Raw genomic sequence first — 24012 nt, forward strand, 5'->3', positions numbered from 1 at the left:
GTTCAGTAAAACCCTTACTTCTTTATATATCTTTTGAGTTTGTTAAGCAAATTTTTACTTTATATCAGGATAAGTAGTAGAGTATGATGAACCAATGACGTTAATGAAGAGAGAAGTTTCACTTTTCGCGAAGCTGGTGAAGGAATACTAGTCTCATTCGTAGTCTGCTGACTCACATTGAGAATGATGCTAACATCTTCACAGCCTTTTTCCTCACTTGGGTACCAAATAGAAGTTGGATCACAAGCCGACTCGCAATAAAAATGACCGGCAACGAGACTGGTGAAGAGCATTGGAGTATCATATCCCTCATTCACTTGATGTCTTTGGCTGTATGATAAGGCATTTTCTTATTTCAAAGGAAACATTTACCAAGTGTATCAACTGTAGAATGCTAATATGACACAAATAGCTCCCAATTTTAATATGAAGGGAGCAACTAAGTGAAAGCAAAATTGGTGGGAAACATTGGAATAATTATAATATCTGAGATTTAATTAAGTCTTAAGTCAATAATAAATAAATTTAGTAAATTAAAATCATGCATCACATTTACCATTTATCTCAAAGTTATTTGTTGGCATTATATTTTATTATTATAGCTATCATATGATTTTATTAAACTTGTAGCTTTGCTAATCAAGTTTTCAATTTTAATGTACAATGCAACTAACTCGATTTGAGAACTCAATGTGCTAAACTTATGAAGAAAAAATAATATTTATTATGATTATTTGATATGACATTTTACCTCTACTATGATTCATTTAATGATGAATTATTATTTTATATTTCATAATATGATTTTATGTAAATGTGTTGAGGACTTAGTTGTTATTTTGAGTTTTTGTGAGAAAAAGGTTATGTTAGCAATTTGAGTAAACATTTGGCACCTAATTGAAAAAGACAAATAGACTTTAGAGCTGATTTTATGAGGTTAGGACAGCTTTTAGAGGTTTAGAAAAACTTAAACACTTGTCCTACTATAAGGTCACTTTCACTTTTGTTTGGTTTCTATCAAGTTTAGGCTTCATTTTTGGGTCTATTTCAGAAAAATTCCCTAGAACTCTGACCATAGCATTTTCTTCTCTCTTCTCACTCCTTTTCTCACCCAAAACTCAGAATCAAACCTAGGTTTTCAAGAGAGAATGAGCTAAAAACTCAACCAGCCCATTTCAACTCATTTTTCAACCTAGAACCTAAAACAACTATCAAGGTTTTGAGCTTCTATTCACTTGGGAATGAGTTTTTCTTTGAGATAACTTCTTTCTTATGTTAGAAACTAAGATTTTAGAGATTAAGATGTTGAAATTCTATTTGAGATTCAGATTTTTGATGTGGCTTATCATGCATGTTGGTTGTAGACCCTTAAAAAATGAGTTTCTTGAGGTTTTGGTTCAAATATTGGTTTCTGGGTGAAATTAATGATTTTAGTTTGAAATTATTGATGATTATTTGAAGATAAACTCTTATTAGGATGATGATTCATGTATTTGAGAGTAGGTCATTGAAGATTAAGATCTGCATGCTAAGTATTTGATGAAATGTTCAAATATAAGTCCTCTGCACAACTTATGTAGATTCTGTTTTCGTGCTATATATATTTATGATTTTGATTGATCTTATATTTTTCTATTAAATTATACATCTCAAGCTTTACGTGAGTTTTTAATCACTCTAAACGGATTTTTTTACATTTAGTTATGAATTTTATAAGTTCAGCTAAAAACTGTCATTTTCCTGACGAGATTATACTTCAATCCAGATTTCAGGCTGTTTTTGGTTAGCTTAAAAAATCTGAAACCTATCATGTAGTAGCTCTAAAAAGAGGGTTTTAAGTCTACTTTTATTTGCCACTGGTCTCATAATATTTTGAGTTTTGATTAATTTGTTATGAATATTTTTGTAACAATGTGCAGTTATGTGTTTTGTTAAATGATGATGTGAATGTGATTTTTGAAAGCTATGGTTTTTAAAGGTTAATTAGCACATTGAAGGCTCCCCACAACCAGCTAGTTTGTGCTTGCAAAGTTGTGATCGCAATTTAAGTAAGTAGAGTTAAAGCATTTTCAAAACTGCATCATAAGACCTATTTGACATAACTTGTTCAGAATTGTGATTTATGCAAGTTTATTATCTTATGAAATTTTATATGATTATGTTCAAAGAGTATTCATGATTAATTATTTTGAAAGAGATTATGATATTTGCTTATTATGTTTTTATTTTTTAATAGATTTTATGATATGGTATATGGATGAGAGGCTGGGTAAGTAGGGGTGCAAGGGACCGGTGCCCCAAATTAGAGAAACTGTCTCTTTGAGACAATTGGAGAAAAATACTAATGGAAAGTCTCTTGTTGATCACAAGAGAAAGAGATTCTAAAAATCTCACTTAGTGTTTAAGAGAAGAGAATTGACCAAAATTAGAGAATGTCTTGTATAGAGAGGCTTACTTGGAACTGAAGTTATATATCATGCCTAAACTAAGAATAAGTATGAAAGTTTATGAACAATTTTTAACAAAGAGATTTCAGCCATGGAGATTTTAGATACTTACTTTATTTGAAACTAATTACTGAGTTTTTACTCATTAATTTTACCTTGTGATGCAGATGATGTTGTTGTTACTGAAGAGTCAAAAAGAAATAATTTCCAAGGTTGGTTGAGTACTCTAAGTCCTACATATGACATCTTGCTTATATGTACTTCCAAACAATAGATGGGCTCAAAATGTTTTTTTTTTGTTACTATATCGCTTTTGAATTACTGTTTAATGTCTAAGATTTATGATTGTAATCATTTTGCGCACTGACTCATTTTGTTTAAAAACCTTTACGAAAATTTTGTGATGAAATCAACCACAAGTTTCCGCATCTTAAAAAAATGACATTATTTTAAGTATAGAAAGTATGTTTTAAGTAGAACAACCTCGTTAAATTTGGGCTTAGACCTGTTTAGCGTTGGGGGCGTTACAGTTTGGGTATCATAGCCCAGTGTTTAATGTTTCTAAAGACAAAAAAGTACATATAGACATGTGGTTGGATAAGAAACTTAGCCAATCAGTAATGTTTATGATTTTCAATGTATAGAATAATATCTTTAAGTTTTATAAAATGAGTTTCATGTGCTAGTCAATTGCTAAAGAATAATGCTAGACATTGGTGGGCATCTATTAAGTTGACTCCAGCTACTACCAACCTTAATCGGAATGGTTTCAAAGAACTGTTTTACAACAAGCTTCACTGAGGAAGTAAAGAAAAGTAAAGTGGTTGAGTTAGTGGGGATTAGCACAGGGTATTATGACTGTTGATGACTATGTCACTAAATTTGAAGGACTTTCAAGATTTATTCCATGGATAGTAGGTAATGGCGTGGAAATGATGAACTTCTTCATTAAGGGTTTAAAAGCAACTAATCCCAAGGATGTGAGCATGTCGAGGCCCCAGTCGTTCAGTGAAGCAGTTGAACTGGTTATGATATATGAGAAGGGTATTAAGAGACAAGAATTGGGTAATAAAGCTACTTATACCGCTAAGAATGGCCAGTGGAAACCATGAACAACTGCAGCAAAAGGGAAACAGAAGCAAGAGTGGCAACAAAATGCCAACAACGGCCTAAGACAGATAATTCAACTACTACGGAGTATCCAAAATGTCCTAAATGTGGGAAAATGTATGGAGGAGAATGTCGATATGGTACCTTTAATTGCTACACTTGTGAAAAACCTGGTCACATTGCTGCAAATTGTGGAGCTAAGTCCGATGGTCAGAAGAAGACTCAAGGAAGGGGTTTTGCAATGACGACATAAGATGCTGAAGAAGATCCTACCGTTGTGGCAGGCACACTCTTCATTTTTGGAATGATAGCTCACATATTGATAGATTCAGGTTCTACTCATTCATTTGCATCTCGTGCATTTGCTAATAAGTTGGGTAAAGTACCAGAGATATTGAAAAGTGGGTTTAGTGTAGTTTTAGCTTATGGAGAAGTGTTAAGGTCTAATAAAGTGTTGAGATCTTGTTTGGTTATGATAAATGGGAGAGAGATGTATGTGAATTTAATCGTTTTGGATATGAAAGATTTTGATGTGATTCTTACTATTGATTGGTTATCTAAGCATATATCCACCATAGATTGTCATCAAAATGCAGTTATTTTTAGACCTCAAGATGGACATCAATTCCTTTTCATTGGAAGGTCAAAGAATGTCTCTTTTTCAATCATTTTTGCAATGAAGACAAGAAAAATGATTTGTAAAGGCTGTATTGGTTTCTTGGCCTCGGTAGTTGATACTTCAATTTGGGATGAGCTAAAACCTGAAGATGTGCCAGTTGTTAGGGAGTATTTGGAAGTTCTTCCTGAAGATCTTCCTAGTCTTCCTCCTGATTAAGAGATAGAATTTGTCATTGATGTTATTCCAGGAACAACTCCTATTTCTAAAGCACCATATCGTATGGCACCATCAGAATTGAAAGAGTTGAAGATTCCACTTCAAGAATTGTTGGACAAAGGTTTTATTCGTCCAAGTTTTTCTCCATGGAGTGCACCGTCTCTTTTTGTGAAAAAGAAGGATGGTTCGATGCGACTTTGTATTGATTATCAAGAATTAAACAAAGTCACAGTAAGGAACAAGTATCCTTTGCCTCGGATTGATGATTTGTTCGATCAATTGAAAGGAGTAGTGGTGTTTTCAAAGATTGATTTAAGGTCCGGCTATCATCAATTAAAGGTGAAGGAATCAGATATACCCAAGATAGCTTTCAGAACACGATATGGACATTATGAGTTTTTAGTTATGCCATTTGGATTAACCAATGCTCCAGCAGTTTTCATGGATTTGATGAATCGTGTATTTAAGGATTTTCTTGATAAGTTTGTCATTGTTTTATTGATGACATACTTATTTATTCTCGGACTCATGAGGAGCATTATGAACACTTGACTAGTTGAGAATAGTTTTACAAATTTTGAAGGAGAAGTAGATATTTGCAAAATTCAAGAAGTGTGAGTTTTGGCTAGAGAAAGTATCTTTCTTGGTCATATTATTTCAAAGGATGGAATTTTTGTGGATCCTAGCAAAGTCGAAGCTATTAGTGTTTGGCCTAGACCAAACAATGTCTCTGAAGTTCGTAGTTTCTTAGGCTTGGCAGGTTACTATAGATGATTTATTAAAGGCTTCTCTAAAATTGCTACTCCTCTAACTGCTTTGACGAGGAAGAATGTGAAGTTCACTTGGTCGGATGCATGTGAGCGATTGATCTCTGCTTCGGTGTTAGCTCTTCCGTTAGGGACTGATGGTTTTGCTATCTATAGCAACGCTTCAAAGAATGGTTTGAGTTACGTGCTTATGCAAAATAGGAAGGTGATAGCTTATGCTTCACTTCAGTTGAAAAGCTATGAGAAGAATTACTCTACTCACGATTTGGAGCTAGCTGCTGTTATTTTTACACTCAAGATTTAGTGTCACTATCTTTGTGGTAAGCACTGTGAGATATATTCTGACCACAAGAGTTTGAAGTATTTATTCCCGTAGAAGAAATTGAATATGAGACAGCGAAGATGGTTAGAATTGGTTAAAGATTATGATTGTGTTATCAATTTTCATCTTGTCAAGGCTAATGTGGTGGTGGATGCTCTTAGTAGGAAGCTAGTTGTTGTTGGTTCAGAATAACAATCTTCATTTGCAGACTTAAGTAGAATGTAAATTGAAGTGGTTTCTCAAGAAACAAAGGCTAAGCTTTCAGCTTTAGTGTTGCAGTCACGTATCATCAATAAGATTAAGCAAAGTCAAGATTTAGATCCTTATTTGGTTCGTATGAAAAATAAGGTTCAAGCTGGCAAAAAGAATGACTTTCAAGTATCTGACGAGGGTGTGATCTTTTGTGGTAATAGGCTGTGTGTGCCCAAAATTAAGGAATTGAAGAAGGAGATTTTAGATGAGGTTCATTCATCTCCTTACTCAGTTCATCCAGGGAGCACTAAAATGTATAAAGATTTGAGACTCCATTTTTTGTGGCCAAAGTTGAAGTATGAAGTAGCAAAGTATGTTCAGAAATGTCTCACTTCTCAGCAAGTCAAGATAGAACATCAGAGGCCTTCAGGGAAGTTGAAACCACTTTTTATCCTATAATAGAAATGGGAGCATGTTATCATGCATTTTATCATAGGATTGCCAAGGACATAGAACAAGTTTAATGCTATTTGGGTTATTGTAGATCGACTTACAAAGTCTGCTCATTTTCTTCCAATACGGAATACTTTTAGTATGGATTAGTATGCACAGCTTTATATCGAAGAGATTATTAGGCTTCATGGTTCACTTGTATCCATTATTTCTGATCGTGACCTAAAATTCACTTCAACATTTTAGAAAAATTTGCATTCAGCTATAGGAACGCGCTTGTCTTTCAGCACGGCTTATCATCCTCAAACCGACGGGCAATTAGAGAGAACTATCCAGACTCTAGAGGACATGCTTATAGCTTGTGTTCTTGATTTTTTGACTTCATGGGATAAAAAGCTACCTTTAGCTGAGTTTTCCTACAATAATAGTTATCATTCGACTATTGGTATGGCTCCATACGAGGCGTTGTATGGTAGGAACTGCAAATCTCCAATTCATTGTAATGAGGTTGGAGAAAGAAAAGTCTTGGGTCCAGAATTGGATCAGAAAACAGTTGATGCTATTGACAAGATTCAAAAAAGGATAAAAGCAGCTCAAAGTCAACAGAAGAGTTATGCCGATAAGCGTAGACAAGATCTTGAATTTGAAGTTGGTGACAAGGTCTTTCTTAAAGTTGCTCCAATTAAGGGAGTTATGAGATTTGGATAGAATGGAAATCTCAATCCTATGTATATAGGGACTTTTGAGATTTTGAAAAGAGTAGGAAAACTTGCTTATGAGTTAGCTCTTCCACCATCATTGTCTGGTATTCATGGTACATTTCATGTTTTTATGCTTCGCAAGTATATAGCTGATCCATCTCATGTTTTGAAGTATGAAGCTTTGGAGTTGAAACCAAATTTGTGATATGAAGAAAAACCAGTTAAGATTCTTGATAGAAGACTTAAGAAATTAAGAAACAAGAGCATTCATTTGGTCAAGGTTCTTTGGAGAAATCAATTAGTAGAGGAAGCTACTTGGAAAAAAGCGGATGAGATGAAGATCAAGTATCTAGAACTTTTTGGTAAGCTAAATTTTGAGGACGAAATTTGTTAAGGATGGGAGAATTGTAATACTCGAGATTTAATTAAGCCTTAAGCCAATAATAAATAAATTTAGTAAATTAAAATCATGCACCACATTTACTATTCATCTCAAAGTTATTTGTTGGCATTATATTTTATTATTATAGCTATCATATGATTTTATTAAAACTTATAGCTTTGCTAATCAAGTTTTTAGTTTTAATGTGCAGTGTAACTAGCTCGATGTGGGAACTCAATATGTTAAACTTATGAAGAAAAAATGATATTTATTATGATTATTTGATATGATATTTTACTTCTATTATGATTGATTTAATGATGAATTATTATTTTATATTTTATTATATGATTTTATGTAAATGTGTTAGGACTTAGATGTTATTTTGAGTTTTTGTCAGAGAATGCTATGTTAGCAATTTGAGTGAACTTTAGGCACCTAATTAAAGAGAAAAAATAGACTTTAGATGGCATTGATATCTCCACAGTTGGACTTCATGATCTTAGGTCACGTTTTGGAATAATACCTCAAGATCCTACTCTTTTCAATGGGACTGTAAGATACAATTTGGACCCCTTATCTCAACATTCCGACCAAGAAACATGGGAGGTAACGTTCGTTAAACTCTTGTATTTCATGAGTTGCGCAAAAAGCCTTCTGACAATAGTACTCTTAGCTAATTGGATGCTAATGAATTTATGTTATGATTTTCCAGGTTCTTGGAAAGTGTCAGCTTAGAGAAGCTGTTCAGGAGAAGCAAGAGGGATTAGACTCTTTAGGTAATGTTTTGCAACTTTAAGAATTGGCTGTGCTTATTTGCTTGTGATGGCCAGTAATAACTCGTGCTTTGTTATTCAGTTGTGGATGATGGATCAAATTGGAGTATGGGACAGCAACAATTGTTCTGTCTGGGACGAGCTCTTCTGCAGAGAAATCGGATATTGGTGCTTGATGAAGCAACCACATCCATCGACAGATATTAGTGCTTGATGAAGCAACCACATCCATCGACAATGCAACCGATATGACTCTGCAGAAAACCATTAGAACTGAATTTGCCGATTACACTGTTATCACAGTAGCTCACAGGATACCTACAGTGATGGATTGCACCATGGTTCTTGCCATGAGCGATGGTAAAATTTCATTGCCTTGACGTTCATAGAAACAAACCATAAGCGTTCAGTAAAACCCTTACTGACATCTTTATATATCTTTTGAGTTTGTTAAGCAAATTTTTACTCTATTTCAAGACAAGTAGTAGAGTTTGATGAACCAATGATGTTAATGAAGAGAGAAGATTCACTTTTCGGTAAGCTGGTGAAGGAATACTGGTCTCATTCGCAGTCTGCTGACTCACATTGAGAATGATGCTAACATCTTCACAGCCTTTTTCCTCACTTGGGTACCAAATAGAAGTCGGATCACAAGCCGACTCGCAATAAAAATGACTGGCAACGAGACTGGTGGAGAGCTGAAGAGCACGATTTCATTGGAGTATCATATCCCCATTCACTTGATGTATTTGGCTGTATGATAAGACATTTCCTTATTTCAAAGGAAACATTTGCCAAGTGTATCAACTGTAGAATGCTAATATATGACACAAATAGCTCCCAATTTTAATATGAGGGGAGCAATTATGTGAAAGCAAAATTGGTGGAAAACAATGGAATAGTACCAAGGATAACAAGTTCTTTGAGTTCAACTTAGAACAGAATGGACATTCCAAAAATAGCCGAAAGCAGTGTATTCACACTATGCAACTAATTCCATCGAAAAAATGATGGTTAATCTTGACCTCTGGCCTTATCGCAGAGAAAACCAGTTATTGTCCCTAAGGTCCTCCGAGCACGGCATTCTCAATATCTTCTCTGCTTAGAGCGTAACTGAATCTCCTTTCCACATCCTTCTCGAGATTTCCAGGTCCACTCTTTAGATACCTGAAACGTAGTGCGATTTTCAGTATCTGCAACGGTTGAAATGAAGGGGAAAAAACAAATTTCAACAATTGAAATGGCTGAAATATCAAAAATAAAACACCACTTGGGCGACATATTTGAGCTAATTAAGGGAAACTTCTAATACTTTAAAGGTTCACTCTTTCTCTCCCCCATTTGGAAGCGAGAAACACAGATCATTTGATGTTCAGTCATATCCCAAAAGAGTCTTGTGAGAACAGCTAGATTAGTTGAACATGGGGACAAAGCTGTAACCATTGAATTCAACTACTCTCTTCATCTAACCTGAATCCTGATTATTGAAAAGTTCACACAAGCACAAATTTCCCCTTTTTTTTTAACCATCACAATCTCCTCTCCTTTGTTATTGGCCAACAATGTCAATAGGATAAAGAGTTACTTCCAATTAAAAGATGAAAAAGGAGATAAAATTAAAACATCATACCGAAAACTCCCCTTTCAGCTTAATATGAGTGCAATTTTGCGTCCAATTCAAAAGTAGCAAAAGATAATCTTCAAACCAAATTCATATTGTGCCTTGGGCAATTGGGTCAGGTCAGTTCAACAAGGTATCACACACCCACTTACCCAGTAATCCATTTTCTTCTACTCTAGCACAAACACTAAGGCAGTGTTTGGTTAGAAGAAGAGAAAACAGGAGGGAAGAAAGCAAAGGTATATAACTAGATGGGAAAATGAAGAAGGAAAAGACTTTTATCTTATTGTATTTAGTATGAATTGGCATCAAAATTGAAGCCCCGTGGAAGATTTCAAGTCACCCACCCAGTTATTCCCTTCTTCAATACCTCCTACCAAACAACCAGAAAATGCTAAAATATATCTACTAATACCTCACTCTTATTCCTGCTTCCACTTTTCCCTCCTATCACACAAGGTCATAAGAAAAGCTAATAATAAAAAGAAATGCAACTCAGTTAAGTACGAATTCTAATTAACGAAATGAACTTTGAACCCTAAACCAACCAATTAGCAATCAAAACTACAGGGCCCACCGCCAACTTCATCATCATCATCATGATCAATAACCTAAAACTGATGAAAACACAGAATCAGATGCAGAAAAAACCGACCTTATGTACAAATCGGTGACATCGAGCGAGAGCTGCGCGTGCCAATCGGCCTTCTCGACGAGCCAAACTGCTCTGTCCTCTTTGCTCTGGTAAAACCCCAAACTCCTCAGCCAGGCCTCAATGCAAGGGAGACTGTGAGAATACAGAGGCTTCTTCTTGTCCGGAAGCTTCTTCAACCACTCATCCTCCGGCGACGAGAGCTCCTCCGCCTCCGACGACTTCGAGCGACTTCGCAGATGGAGCTTCCTCGGTGGGCGAGCCAAGGGTTTGCAAAAAGCGGGGAATTTTCGAGAAATGGAAGGGCTGAGAGCGGGGGATTCGGGAACTTTTGAAGGAATTGAAGAAGAGGATGTGAAAGACAGTATATTGGAGCTCGTGAGCTTGGAGAAACAAATGGCGGACATGGTTTTTTCGATTCCGAATTGTGTGATTCAATGATTTTGGAATAAATTACGGGGTTTGGCGAGGGAATTGACGAATTTTCGAAAATTCGAGTGAAAGCTTGCAATGGAAACTACTTACTAGAGATAATTATCTTCTTCTTCGTCTTTGAATTTGGGGAATGCAGTGTCGCGCGAAAAGATTATAGATTAGGAAGTTGTTGGGACTTGGGACCCATTCTAAAATAATAATAATAATAATAATTAAATAATAATTTCATAAATACCCTAAATTTTGTATTTTTTTTAACATGTCTCCTAAATTTTAAAACGGATTCATTTTACTACCTAAGAGTATGTTTGGTAGGAAAGAAAAGTAGAATGAAGGAAGAAAATGGATGAATTTTGGGAGGAAAAATGAAAATGTAAGTTGTTTGGTAGGAGAGAAAAGAGAAAGAAAGAGAAAATAGAGTGGAAAATAATACATGTGGGCCCCACTATTTTTTTTCTTTCCACAAGTGGGCAAAAAATGGGATAGAAAATAGGGACAACTCATTAAAGTGAGTAAAGTTACTAAACTACTATTTTCTCCATCAACATCCAAGTAAAAAATTTAAGGGTATAAAAGTAATTTACGAGTAAGATTTTTTCTTTCCTCCCAATTTAACTTTCAATACCAAACAAGTGAAGGTAAGCTCATTTTCTTTCCATCTTCTCATACCAAACAACATAAAAGAAAATCAATTTCCTTTCCATCATTGTTATTTTTCATCACTTTCATATTTCTTTTCTATCATATTTTCTTTCCTTCCTACCAAACATAATAGTGGTTAAAAACACCTCCTGTATTAATATGTTTCATAAATACCCCTTGAACTAGTATTTTATGTCAATTTACTCCTGACTTTTAAAATGTTAGGGGACAAGTTGACACAAAAGTAATAATTTAATAATAAAATGACTTAAAATTAATAGTTTATCATTTTAAAAAATCAATAGTTGAAGGGTATTTATAAAAACATTAGTAGTGACATGTTATAGAATTTGTTAGTTTTATAAATGAAGGGACATTTTGAACAATGGTACATATTTTAAGAGGTGAAATGAACATTTTCAAAATTTAGGGGACATATTAAAATAATGTATAAAATTTAGGGGTATTTATGAAATTAATTCAAAAAACTACATTCCAATAGATTGGGAAAGTTGCTAGGTCCTACCCACTAAAAAAAAATCCAATACAAAAGAATTGGTTTTTTTTTTTTTTATCAATCTCATGGTTTGAGTTTTAGCTTTAATATTAAAAAAAAAAAAAAAAAAAAAAAACACACATCAGGTAAACAAGTCTAAAAATTTAAGAGCATTTGATTAGCTGTTGTCGAGTTCCATTGATCTCCAACTTTGTTGTCGGCATCTTATCTCCCCTTCACCTAGATCTCCACTGGAGTTTCACGCCCTAATCTTCTCAATTCCATCTCAGCCCCAACGCCTGCCCTTACAGCTACTAGACACTGGCCACCCCTTGCTACTCGCGTACTCCCTGCTTAATGGATAATACGATGGTGAACTATAAACTTTTGATCTCTTTACTAAAAAAGATAAAAGGGTTATTGGTAAAAATGGTCCCCAACCTGTTTAGTAAGTGACAGTTTAATCTTTATTTTTTTCTTAACCAAACGACCCCTGACTTTTTTAAACAGGTGCAATTTAATCCTTTCCGTTAACATCTGCTAAATTCTTCACAGAAAATTGCACGTGCCCATCATGTGACCCTTTTTTTCTAATAAAATGACTTAAATGCCCCCATTAGAAAGACTTCTTCTTCTTTCCTTCCGTCAGACTCCCGTCGCCGACGATGGAAGACAGCAATAGAAATTCCCGTCTCTAACTGACTCATATGCTCACTACTGCTCTATCTAAAAACACACAGGTACGAGTAAGCCAACTCCGTTTTCTCAAAACCAAATGGAGCGAGAAGGGGTCCCACCTCCTTCGTCGTTACCAACTACTGCCACCACCATCCTCGGCAAGTACCGGTTGGGCCGGTTCTTGGGCTTGGGCAGCTTCGCAAAGGTATATGATGAGGCACAATCCCTTTATGATGGCTCCACCGCTATCCTTCAATGGCGAAATTCTTGGGAGAGAACGCTAATTCCATCCAAGCTGTGGTGGGAAACACCAACATCGGCGCCAACGTAGTACTAATCGGTTCGCTGCTGAGATTGAGGATTGTCGCGAGCTACAGTGTGGGGTTGGACAAGATTAATTTGAGAAAATGCGAGGAAAGAGGGATTAGGGTCACCAACAGTCCCGATGCGTTAACTGACGACGTCGTCAACAAAGCGATTAGGCTTATTTTGGCGGCGATTGAGATTCTTCTTCAATGGCTGGTTGTGAAAATGTGGTTTTTGATCTGTAGACAACCCAATGCGAATTGGAAGTTTCAGTAGAAGTTTCATTCAACAAGGTTGTTGTAGCTCAAAAAAAAAAAACTTTAGAAACGTGTTCACTTGGTCGGGCATGATCGGTGCGTGAGCAGAGGTGAAAGCTTAATACTTTTTACCAATTAATAAGACTTTTTACCAAAATGCTCCATATTAAAAAGTCATGTGAGGGGCGCGTGTAATTTTATATGAAGAATTTAACAGATATTAACGGAAAGTACCAAATTACACCTGTTTAAAGAGGTTGGGGGTCATTTAGCCAATAAAAAATAGACTAAATTGTCACTTACTAAACAAGTTGAGGACCATTTTTACCAATAACCCAAGCAATAATTCTCACACATGATTTCATATATTGGAGATAAACCGTAACAAATGAAATCTTCAATTTTTGTTATAAATCATAAATTATTACTTAAAAAATGTTGACTAATGCCAATTATAAATTTTTATCAACGTGAGGCTTTGCATGTCAATGAGGGACATAAAAAAACCATTAGTTCGTTATACTAAGAAGTTTAGGGGGAACGATGCTCTTTTTGTCAAAAGAAAATTTAAACGCATTGTAGGACCACGTGTATTATAACATCTTATGGTAGTCTGTAGATAAGTAGCAGTTCTTAAAACACGTTTAATGTGTTGTATTATATATATTGTATATAAATTGTATTGTAGTATTATATTTTTATTATATTTTTTTTATACAACACGATATTTAGTTTATGTCGTAATTATTAAATTACATTATATTATGTTTGTTTTGCCATCACATTATATTGCATTTGAATTTTTACGCAGATAAATTTTAGGCCTTAGTCCTAGTCTAGCTCTGTTTTGGCCTGACCCTAACCTAATAGGCAAGGTGAAAAAGGACAGAGAGATTCATATGGGATTTTTTGCAAAGTTTTATAAGAGAATGGCCAAAATAATAATTTTTAAAAAGTTAATGGGTCAAACATATTTTGTTTAAAATGTTTAGGGTGAGAATATAATTATCAAAAGATGAGGGTCAACAACATTCAAAAGATGATGGGTTAAATTGTAATTTTATAAAAATTGATAGGTAAAAATGCATTTTTCAAAAGTCAAGGCATGAAATGTAATTTTTAACATAGATAATTTTATTTTTGTTTATAAAATTATAATTTGACCCTAATTTTTTGATTTTTTTGCAAAAATACCATACTTTTTCATTCACGTAAACTGTTAGCTTTATACTTTTTCTAAGTCAATTGTTTATTTTGATCTTTAAATATACAAATTTATTCTTTGTTAAATTTCAAAAATCATTAATCAATTATAATATCAGGGATCAAAACTGTTAAAAGATCAAAATTGTGGGAATAATAAGCTAAAATTAAAAGTATAGGGATTAAAATGTCTACATACTCAAAGTTGAGGTTCTATTTGTAATTTTGTACCAACCATTGAAATGGCAAAAAAAAAAAAAAAAAAAAGGGGTAGTGAAATAGTAAAGAGCCCTTTATTTTACTTTTTTATTTTATTTCATTTTTTTGAAAAAGTGAATTAGCCCATAGATTAAGGTCTAGCGGCATGGTTTGTCAGTTTGTTTTGGTATTGAATATTTTACCAGCGCCACATGTTTTGTTTTGGCGCCCATTTTTTACAGAAACGTGAAACGTCACCGTTTCAAGGCCGTCCAGACTACACACCTTTCGTTTTATTTTCCCGCTCATTTTATTTCATCCCCTTTCACTCTCGCCGTTTTCCTTAATTTTTCCAGTTCCCGTCTGCCAAACGTCGTCGTTCCGATCTCCTTCAACCTCTTCCCTTTCCCCTTCCTTCTCTTCTTCTGCTTCCGCCTTCAAACACCATACCTCTCTCTCTCTCTCTTATTTCTCTCTCTAAAATGGAAAATGATCCAATCACAGACTACAGCCAAACCCAGCGCGTAGTTCTGCTAATCGATCTGAACCCATTGCTTCATCTCAGAAACCCAAACCATTTTCTCACTTCCATCCTCTCTTCTGCCAAAATCCTTCTCTCCTTCTCTCCTCTCTCTTCCTCTCTCTTCGCCTTCAAATTCTTCTTCTCCTCTCTCTCTCTTCTCCTCTCTTCCTCCAAGCTCCGCTCTTTCGTCCCCAATTCCACACTTTCTCTCTCCTTCGACCACCCAATTGCCGCTTTCGAATCCCTCTCCCAAACCCTAAGTTCTCTCCCCTCTTCTTGCAATGAAGAATCTGCACTTTCTTCTCCTAGGGCTTCGTGCCTCGTGGCTTCGATGCGGCAACTGGTGCACGACTACGCCTGGGACCCTGTAATCCAGGGCCCTGTGACGGGTACGCTTTTGAATTCTGGTTCTGTTTTGGTTAGGTCTAATTTGGTTGTTCTGTTTTCTCCGATTCCCGCTTCTTTAAAGTATTTGTCTGAGCTCTTGGATGTGGGAATTGATGATGATTGCTTAGGAGATGTGAGTAGTTTCTGCGAGAGATTTTGTGGATTCTTTGCAAGTGTTAATGACGCGTTTGTTAGTAGGGATATTCAATTTAGTTGGGTTAATGTTCGAGTGGATGATGATTATGATAAATTTGAGATTGATGAATCAGAACTGAGATCCGAGTTTTTTGAGAGTGGGATTAGGAATTTGGGATGGGGATTTTGCTCAAGTGATTCCATAGTTCTTGGCTCAGCTCTTGTTCCTTTTGGTTTGATTTATCCGAAGATTGGGATTTCGCCTAATGGTTTAAGTTGTAATGACTGTTCTAAGAAGCTTCATGTGCAGTTGAGTCTTGAGATACTAGATGTTGCTCAGAAACCTTTGGAATGCAAATGTTGTGATCTTGAACTGGTTGATTTGAAACTTTCGCCTGTAAATAGGTCCGATAATGGTGTTTTTTGTATCCCAGAGATCATGAATACACATAAAGGACGCAATGAACTGAAAGAAAAGTTGTGGGGAAGTTTTGGTGGTGGAGTGAGCAAACTCCAGGTTAAGGCTTTGCACAGGAACAATGATTTTAAGAAACTCAAGGGGCATCTATCCGATCCTATACTTGTCCGTGAAGTTTCTGAAAAACCCAGGAAAGATAAGAAAGAAGGTTCGGATGATTTTTTTGCGGACAAGGTTCTAGAAGTGATAGCAAGAGAATGGGCTGACTTTGTGCCCAGCAAATCTGCACCCATTTATCAGATTTTGTCAAGTTTCCTCTACAGGGAAGGTTATTGGGCATTGGTGTCTCTTTCAAATGAAAGTAGAGATTCCCTTTTGGGAATCCTTAAGCCTCTTACAGTTTGTTCAGCTTTGTTATTCATTACAAATGATGAGGTCTACAATGATGAATTCTACCCGTCCAAGAAAGTGCCTGAGATAGATGGAGCAGACGTGGCGCTTGTAAGTACAAAGGTGAAAGATGTCTCTTCACAACCCAGTAAGCATTCGGACAAGGATGAGAAAAATACCAGGAGAAAAAGAAATTTAAAACTAGTTCAGGACCACACATGGAGTAGCTTCTGTGCTGCAGCATTTGAACATTTTGAGTTCGAGTTGGAAGAGGTCTATTTTGCCAGGGGATGTAACAACTCCAAAAAGTTGAGATTTCTGAAGTGCTGGATGAAGCAGATTAAGAAATCTAGCTGTTCAGGCATAGTACTAGAGCAGAAAACCAAGCCACAGCAGGAGATTCAAAAAGATATAGGTGATAGATTGACCAATTCGTGCCAAGAAAGCGAACAGCCTATTTCATCTGCTTCGGCTCAGGAAAACTCCTTAACTGGGGATTCCAGAATTCGGGATGAAGCAGCAGCTGACTTTCCACCAGAAACTTCTGAAAATTTCTTCGGTAATTTATCCAAAAGGATTCAGCAGGGACTTGAATCTGAAGCAGTGGATTTGGGGGCTTTGGCACAGCGGCTTGTGAATTCATCCATACATTGGTTAAATAAAAAGTGTGACACAGAAACCACTTCCAAGAGTCAAATACCTGACGCAACATCTCAAGATACGACCAGTCTTCTTGGTGCTAAACTGCTAAATCTTCTACTAAGGGACCCAAAGGACTTGATTGCAAAGGGAAGAAGTAATGATCCATCCTCTCAGGCGTCTCAAGGATCTGCATCAGAAAAGATAGTTAGAGAGTATCCTTCCCATTTTCCTCCTTTTTTTTTCATGCTATGGCTTGGTTTATCTATCTTTATTTCTATAAGCCATACATTAGTTTAGTTGGTGGTTTTTCTAATTGAATCTACTTGGTGTTAATTACGTCAACAATTTGCTCAGCTGGTTTTACACTTTTCCTTAATATATGCATAAGATATGAATTGCAGATTTTGTTTCGTATGGAAATACTACAATCAGAGGTTGGAGAGAATATTGGAGAGTCTATGACACAGAAGTTTGTAAAACAAATTTGCTTGCTTCTGGAGACCATTCAGTGCCATCTTGAGGGAGGCTTTTTTGGTGATTGGAGCCTAGATAATTATGTGGGGAAGATCATAAAAGCCAGGTACAATCTTTCTGCATCAGAGCTTATTGAATTATCTCTTACAAAACGATAGCTATTTCTTTCATAATGGAGTGCTTTATTTTAAAAAAAAAAAAATCATTTCTTATGAACCCTGAAACACACTAGCTTTAGTTTTTATTTTATATATTTGTTGTGAGCTGCACCAAATACTTGTCATCTTTGGTCCTTTTTTCCTTGGGATCTCTCCCTTGTAACAATATTGTCCTCATCGTAAATAAAGTATAGAAATATCATATTATGGAAGAGTAAGGATACGAAACTAGCTAGGGGTTGAGATAACTTGAGTTGCTTCTTTGTTGTAGTTATTTGTGAAACATGTAATGCTGTTAATGCACTCTTGACAGGCATGGAGCCCCAAACAAATTCTGGTTTATTTTGAAAGTTTCTAATCACATGAGCAAGTGTTTCCCATTGTTTACAAAGGAATGAGAAAAGCTGATTGAAGAATGTTTAAATGCCAAAAATTTCAGGTACAGTGACACCCTTAAAGATGTAGTCCACAAAATCTATACGAAAATGGATTTACTGCTCTTTGCTGATGAGGATGAACTCCCTAATCGTTTACTCAATAGCGAGGACAGCACTCAATCTTTGAGAGAAAAACCAGAGAAAGTTGACATGGGTGAAAACATTAGAAGTAGCGAACCGATATCAGCAGAAGACGAGTCCTTTCAGGAGCTTGAAAATGATAATGGAATGACTCAAGAAAAGCATGCTCGCAAGTTACTTGAAGCTCAAGAAAGGAGAGAGAGGTCTCGGAAGTTTGCTTCTTTTACTAGTTGGGTACCTGATTTACAGAGAGTTTGGGCCCCCAAGCAGCAAAAGGCCATGAAGCCGAAGTCAGATCGTCGTCGAAAGCTGTCAAAAAGGAAGAGCCGTGCAGAGGAAATCAATGACAGAGTATGTGAAACCCCAATGACAGAAAAGAAACGTTCCAACTCCGGACGCAGCTACGATGACGATGAAGATTACCAACGTGATAAAGACTACAGCAGTCAGTCACGTGCCTCTGTTTGTGCCTCGGTTTCCAAGGCACTGTTTCAAGACGACCGGTGAAATTGGAATCGAGAACAATTTCTCAGCAGAAAATTCCTTGGAGCAAAAAATAAACGCTAAATAAATAGCTGGCAGGCGATCTTATTAGTGTTGTTTGTCCATTTTCCTTCATCAAAATTAATACACAATTCTTTTCCCCACTGTGTAAATAGTATCTAACTCTTGTGTTACGTAGTTCGTTTTTTTTTTTTCTTAAATGAAGGTATGAAAAAATACACACACGCAGTAAGCCTTTCTGCGCGGCTATTTGATGTGATTCTATAGAAAAATGCTGAATTTATATTGCATAATTATGAAACATTAGGGTCCGTTCACTTCATCAATTCAAGTTTAGAATTCGAGTTTTGTTACAGTAAAAAACTCTTACAAACAATCACATCTAACTTTTTTGCTACAGTAAAAAACTCACATAAAATCACATCTCAACTCGAATTATAAACTCAAATCAGCGAAGTGAACGGACCTTAAATTGTTATCACATTTTATTAAATTTTATATGGTTAAAGAGTTTCACATTGTAATAAGAAATTTTTCGTATTTTGACACCTTAGTAAAACGCTTTAAAATTTTTAAGTAAAAAAAAAAAAAAAAAAGAGAGACGTGTCCAAAATTAGATCATTCTCTACTTATAGTTTGAGCCTTAAGGGATTGTTCTTTTGCAATAAAATTTAAAAAAAATTTGAACTCGAGTTATAACTTTATTTAAATTCATGTTCTTTTGTAAAATTTAAGTTTGAACTCGAGTTTTGGGCTAAACTCAAATTCAAGTTTTCCTTTCAACTCAAGTTCAGAAACTCGAACTCAAGTTAATGAACAATATTTTTTTTATTTTTAAAAATGTCATAACTTTTTTGTTTTAATTCTGATTGAGATGATTTTTTTTTGTATGCATTCACAACGAAAAGACGAATAAAATATTCTCAATTATACCCTATTAAAATTTTTCATCACCATTGAGTTTTTATTAAAATACCATCTAAATATAAATTTAAGTTTTGATCCACCTAAACACAAATTTAAAAAGATTCTCAATTCAAATCATAACTCAAATATGCATATCTAAACATAAACTCAAAGTTATAACTTCAACTCAAATTCAATTTAAGATCATCACTCAAATTATCTAACTCAAAAATACAAAAGAACAATCAAGTTTTTAAGTAAAAAAAATATGACATGTCAAGTGAGAGAGGAGAACGATTGGGAAAATATGAATCAGTAGTATCTCTACACGAATTGCCATGAATTACTAGCTAGCGAGTAAGTGTCCGTTCAAAAGCGCAGTCACAAGTTATTTGTTTGAGAACTGTCGACACATCCTCGTATTGATGGCTAAAAGATGTGATCATATCTCAGATTAAACCAATTGATGAGACCCATTGTTTGTCACTCTCGCCATTTCAAGCCTTGGGACAAAGTAGAAGCCCTGGTTTCATCAATTCGACGACCCGAAATAACTAGTCAGAGCCCAGCTCTTTCAGAAGAATTAGTTGGTAAGATATTGGATGGATACCCAGATATCAAAACACTCAAGAAACTCCACTCCAAAGTCATTGTGGATCGACATCTTCACTTTAACCCATCGCTTAGCATAAAACTCATGAGGGCTTTTGCGGCCTGTGGGGAAAGCAGGATCACCCGCCACATATTCGACGAAAGTCCTGACAGAAACGTTATTTTCTACAATGTCATGATCAGAAGCTACATGAACAACCATTTGTATGAAGATGCTTTTCTTGTTTTCAAAACGATGTTCAGCCATGGATTCCTGCCTGATAATTACACGTACCCTTGTGTTTTAAAGGCGTGCTCTGCGTCCCATGATTTGTGGGTCGGGTTGCAAATTCATGGTGCTGTTGTGAAAGTTGGGCTTGACTTAAATTTGTTTGTTGGGAATGGACTGGTTTCCATGTATGGGAAATGTGATCGATTAGTGGAGGGGCGGCGGGTTCTCGATGAGATGCCGAGGAGAGATGTGGTTTCTTGGAATTCAATGGTTGCCGGGTATGCTCAAAATGCACGGTTTGATGACGTGTTGGAAATCTGTAGAGAAATGGAGTCACTGAGGCTGAAACTTGATGCTGGTACAATGGCTAGTCTCTTGCCAGCCGTAACTAATACATCATCGGAAAACGTCTTGTATATAAAAAAGATGTTTGAAAATCTGGTTAACAAGAGTTTGGTGTCCTGGAATGTGATGATTGCTGTTTATGTGAATAATTCAATGCCTAGTGAAGCTGTTCATTTGTTTCTTCATATGGAGACTTGTGAGACAGAACCTGATGCCGTCACAATTGCTAGTATTCTTCCAGCTTGTGGGGATCTTTCAGCTCTGTTACTAGGAAGGCGGCTTCATCAATATGTCAAGAGAAAGAAACTCTTGCCAAATTTGCTATTGGAGAATGCATTGATGGATATGTATGCTAAATGTGGATGCTTACAAGATGCGAGGGGAGTGTTTGACAATATGAAGTTTCGGGATGTTGTATCATGGACATCGCTGATTTCTGCATATGGTAGGAGTGGACAAGGTCGCGATGCCATTGAACTGTTTGAGAAAATGCAGGACTCGGGTCTGAGTCCTGACTCTGTTGCCTTTGTATCAGTCATTTCGGCTTGCAGCCATGTGGGACTTTTAGAGGAGGGAAAGTACTACTTCAGATTGATGATTGGGGAATATAAGATAGTTCCGAGAATAGAACACTTTTCGTGCATGGTTGATCTTTTGGGACGGGCTGGGAGAGTGGAAGAGGCTTATAGCTTTGTCAAGGAAATGCCAATAGAGCCTAATGAAAGAGTGTGGGGGGCTCTGCTGAGTGCATGCAGAGTGTACTCCAACATGGATATTGGACTCATAGCTGCTGATAAACTCTTTCAACTGGTTCCGGAGCAAGCAGGATATTACGTTTTGTTGTCAAACATTTATGCAAAGGCGGAAAGATGGCAAGACGTGACGACTGTAAGATCAATGATGAAAAGTAGAGGCATCAAGAAAACTCCTGGGGTCAGCAATGTTGAGCTCAATGATAGGGTTCACACTTTTCTTGCCGGTGATAGATCACATCCTCAGTCCAAGAAGATATATGAAGACTTGGATGTGCTGGTTGGGAAAATGAAAGAGCTCGGTTATGTTCCTGAGACCGATTCAGCTCTTCATGACGTGGAGGAGGAGGACAAGGAATGCCACTTAGCAGTTCACAGCGAGAAGTTGGCTATTGTCTTTGCCCTTCTGAATTCGGAACCCGGTGCACCGATCAGAATTACGAAGAATCTTCGTGTTTGCGGGGATTGTCATACCGCGGTGAAGCTCATATCTAAAATAGCTGAACGTGAAATTGTAGTTAGAGATACTTATCGTTTCCACCATTTCAAAAATGGTATTTGCTCTTGTGCAGATAATTGGTAATAAGCCTTTTTGGTCACCGTTCAATGGATATGTTAATGAGTTTTTATTTTTTATTTTTATTTTTTAAGCTTCACATTCATTATCATCCAAGCACCAAGAAAATTACTATCTGGTTTGTTGCCATTGAATTACAGATGTCAAAAGAATTTTGAGACCATAGCAATTTCTAATCTGAAAACAGAGTTGAACTTTTGACGACTTCAGAAGATTGTTTCATCTGTTTCAAATGTTTGCCAAAAACACGTATTCAAATTCCATAGTCATCTAAAAACGAAAAAAATAATCCAGTATAAGCTAGGCAGCCAAGAAAAATTGGCACATTCTGTTATAGAGGTTTGAATTTTCTGGCAGTACTTTGAAAATCACACGCCATTGAAGCTTTTTCCACAAACATCCAATTAACCATGCCATGCTAACTCACTGTCTAATCTCCACGTATTAGAATCTAGATTGTTTCACTATTTCTACACCATGACTGGTTTATTCATCTTTTTTTTTTTTTTTTTTTTTATATTTTCCGGACTTGGGTTTGGCTTTATTTTTCGATACCGATGCTCCTAGTCTTATCTATAGCTAGTTAAAAAAGGAAAAAAAAAGAAAAAAAGAAAGAAAGAAAAAGCTAGTTAGGTCGCTAGCCAATTTGGTGTATTATCTTTTGTGTATATATTTTCTCCCCTCGCTTACGCAGCCTGTGAATTTTATTTTCTCCGAAATTTCATTTACCCATGAAAAACTTGAAAGTAGACTCGGTCAAAAAGAAAAAAAATTTTATATTTCTCGAATCAAAAAGACTTGTACCAAGTACCAAGATCACACGCTAGAGAACTTTATCTTATGTATTGTTGTAAGTAACAACTAGTCCACACATTTCTAGCGTGATTGAAGGAGTAATAGAGATTTGTTTCTCAAAAAGAAATTGCAACTCATTAGTCATAAGAATGGTAATTTTTGTTTTAATTATCAATTTCTTTTATGTAATTAATATTGGTAATGGTTGATGAATAAGTCAAACGGATATTGACATACTAATAATAGGTTTTTTGCTACCTATTGAAGTGCATGTTTCCAAGTGGATGTAATCTTAGATTTTAAACTAAATAAATGAATAACAGAGCGTATTATGAGTTTAATTAGATTAGCAATCTTTTGAATCCATGCACCAAAAAAAAAAAAAAGGTCACTTTCTGAGTTTCTATATGCTCATTATTTTCAATTCAAGTTTATTTATGTTATGCGCTTATTATAAATCCCATATTTTGGTTAGTTCAAGAAAAGAAGATCGTTTTTTTTTTTTTTTATTCCTTTTAAAATGATCACACTCATATTGGCCACAACTCAACATAATTTGCTATTGTTCATAAATCAAGTCAAGAAAACAAATTTTGGGTTGTTCTTTTGGAGTGTAATTTGAGTGTAGTTTTTGAGTTGAATTTGAGTTATAACTTGAGTTGAAGTTGTAACTTGAATAAAGTTGAGTAAAGTTGAATAAAGTTGAAACTTAAAAGAACATAAACTTGAATAAAGTTGAAACTCGAGTTGTCTTTTTTTGAGTTTTTTAGACAAAAGAACAGGGTCGTTCCTGAAAATGACAGACAATGCTAAAAGCAACGGAAAGATGATTAACCATTGATAACAAGCAATCAAGCATAAGAAGTAACGACATATAAAATAAAATAGTCAACCTGAATAATGACAGATATTTAGAAAAGGAAATTTATACGACAGGACTTAAAAAATATAAGTAACCAGTAGTTCTTTATTTTTAATCCCAGATTCATATCAAAAATTATTATTATATTTTTTTTTCTGATATGATTTTGATCATATTCAATTATCAAAAATAGACACTACCAGTGAGAAACCCTGCCATACGAAAACGATAACAATAACATAACAATGAAAAAGACGGAATCCAAAATTGTAAAAATAATGTAAACTTAGTTAGGCTACACCATTAATACAACTTGGGCTAAAAACATGA

At 35.6% G+C, this 24012-nt stretch overlaps 3 protein-coding genes across 3 annotated transcripts; 2 read left to right on the forward strand and 1 right to left on the reverse strand.

Annotated features, from left to right (window-relative positions):
- Window positions 1-8620: 8620 nt before the first annotated feature.
- Window positions 8621-10863, reverse strand: LOC21394734. Its single transcript, XM_010099579.2, has 2 exons — window positions 10262-10863; window positions 8621-9152 (listed from the first exon to the last, which is right to left on the reverse strand). Exons 1-2 carry the CDS (start codon window positions 10663-10665, stop codon window positions 9047-9049), a joined length of 510 nt encoding a protein of 169 aa, XP_010097881.1. The 5' UTR covers window positions 10666-10863; the 3' UTR covers window positions 8621-9046.
- A 4464-nt stretch (window positions 10864-15327) lies between these two features.
- Window positions 15328-18759, forward strand: LOC21394736. Its single transcript, XM_024166573.1, has 3 exons — window positions 15328-17180; window positions 17357-17548; window positions 18040-18759. Exons 1-3 carry the CDS (start codon window positions 15328-15330, stop codon window positions 18623-18625), a joined length of 2631 nt encoding a protein of 876 aa, XP_024022341.1. The 3' UTR covers window positions 18626-18759.
- A 1069-nt stretch (window positions 18760-19828) lies between these two features.
- On the forward strand, window positions 19829-22031 carry LOC21394737 (putative pentatricopeptide repeat-containing protein At3g49142). The gene has a single exon (XM_010099582.2). The coding sequence runs from the start codon at window positions 19995-19997 to the stop codon at window positions 22029-22031; it is 2037 nt and encodes a 678-aa protein (XP_010097884.1). The 5' UTR covers window positions 19829-19994.
- Window positions 22032-24012: the final 1981 nt, after the last annotated feature.

The sequence above is a fragment of the Morus notabilis genome, unplaced genomic scaffold (genome assembly GCF_000414095.1).
Source record: "Morus notabilis unplaced genomic scaffold, ASM41409v2 Scaffold812, whole genome shotgun sequence".
In the NCBI taxonomy this organism is placed as follows: domain Eukaryota; kingdom Viridiplantae; phylum Streptophyta; class Magnoliopsida; order Rosales; family Moraceae; genus Morus; species Morus notabilis.

What these genes read in the sequence shown, in the direction of transcription:
- LOC21394734 (XM_010099579.2), bottom strand. Translation starts at nt 10,665, where the DNA reads ATGTCCGCCATTTGTTTCTCCAAGCTCACGAGCTCCAATATACTGTCT. An exon ending in GTCACCGATTTGTACATAAG is followed by an intron (nt 9,153 to 10,261) that starts GTCGGTTTTTTC and finishes ACTACGTTTCAG; the next exon opens with GTATCTAAAGAGTGGACCTG.
- LOC21394737 (XM_010099582.2), top strand. Translation starts at nt 19,995, where the DNA reads ATGAGACCCATTGTTTGTCACTCTCGCCATTTCAAGCCTTGGGACAAA.
- LOC21394736 (XM_024166573.1), top strand. Translation starts at nt 15,328, where the DNA reads ATGCGGCAACTGGTGCACGACTACGCCTGGGACCCTGTAATCCAGGGC. An exon ending in TCAGAAAAGATAGTTAGAGA is followed by an intron (nt 17,181 to 17,356) that starts GTATCCTTCCCA and finishes TATATGCATAAG; the next exon opens with ATATGAATTGCAGATTTTGT. An exon ending in GGGAAGATCATAAAAGCCAG is followed by an intron (nt 17,549 to 18,039) that starts GTACAATCTTTC and finishes CAAAAATTTCAG; the next exon opens with GTACAGTGACACCCTTAAAG.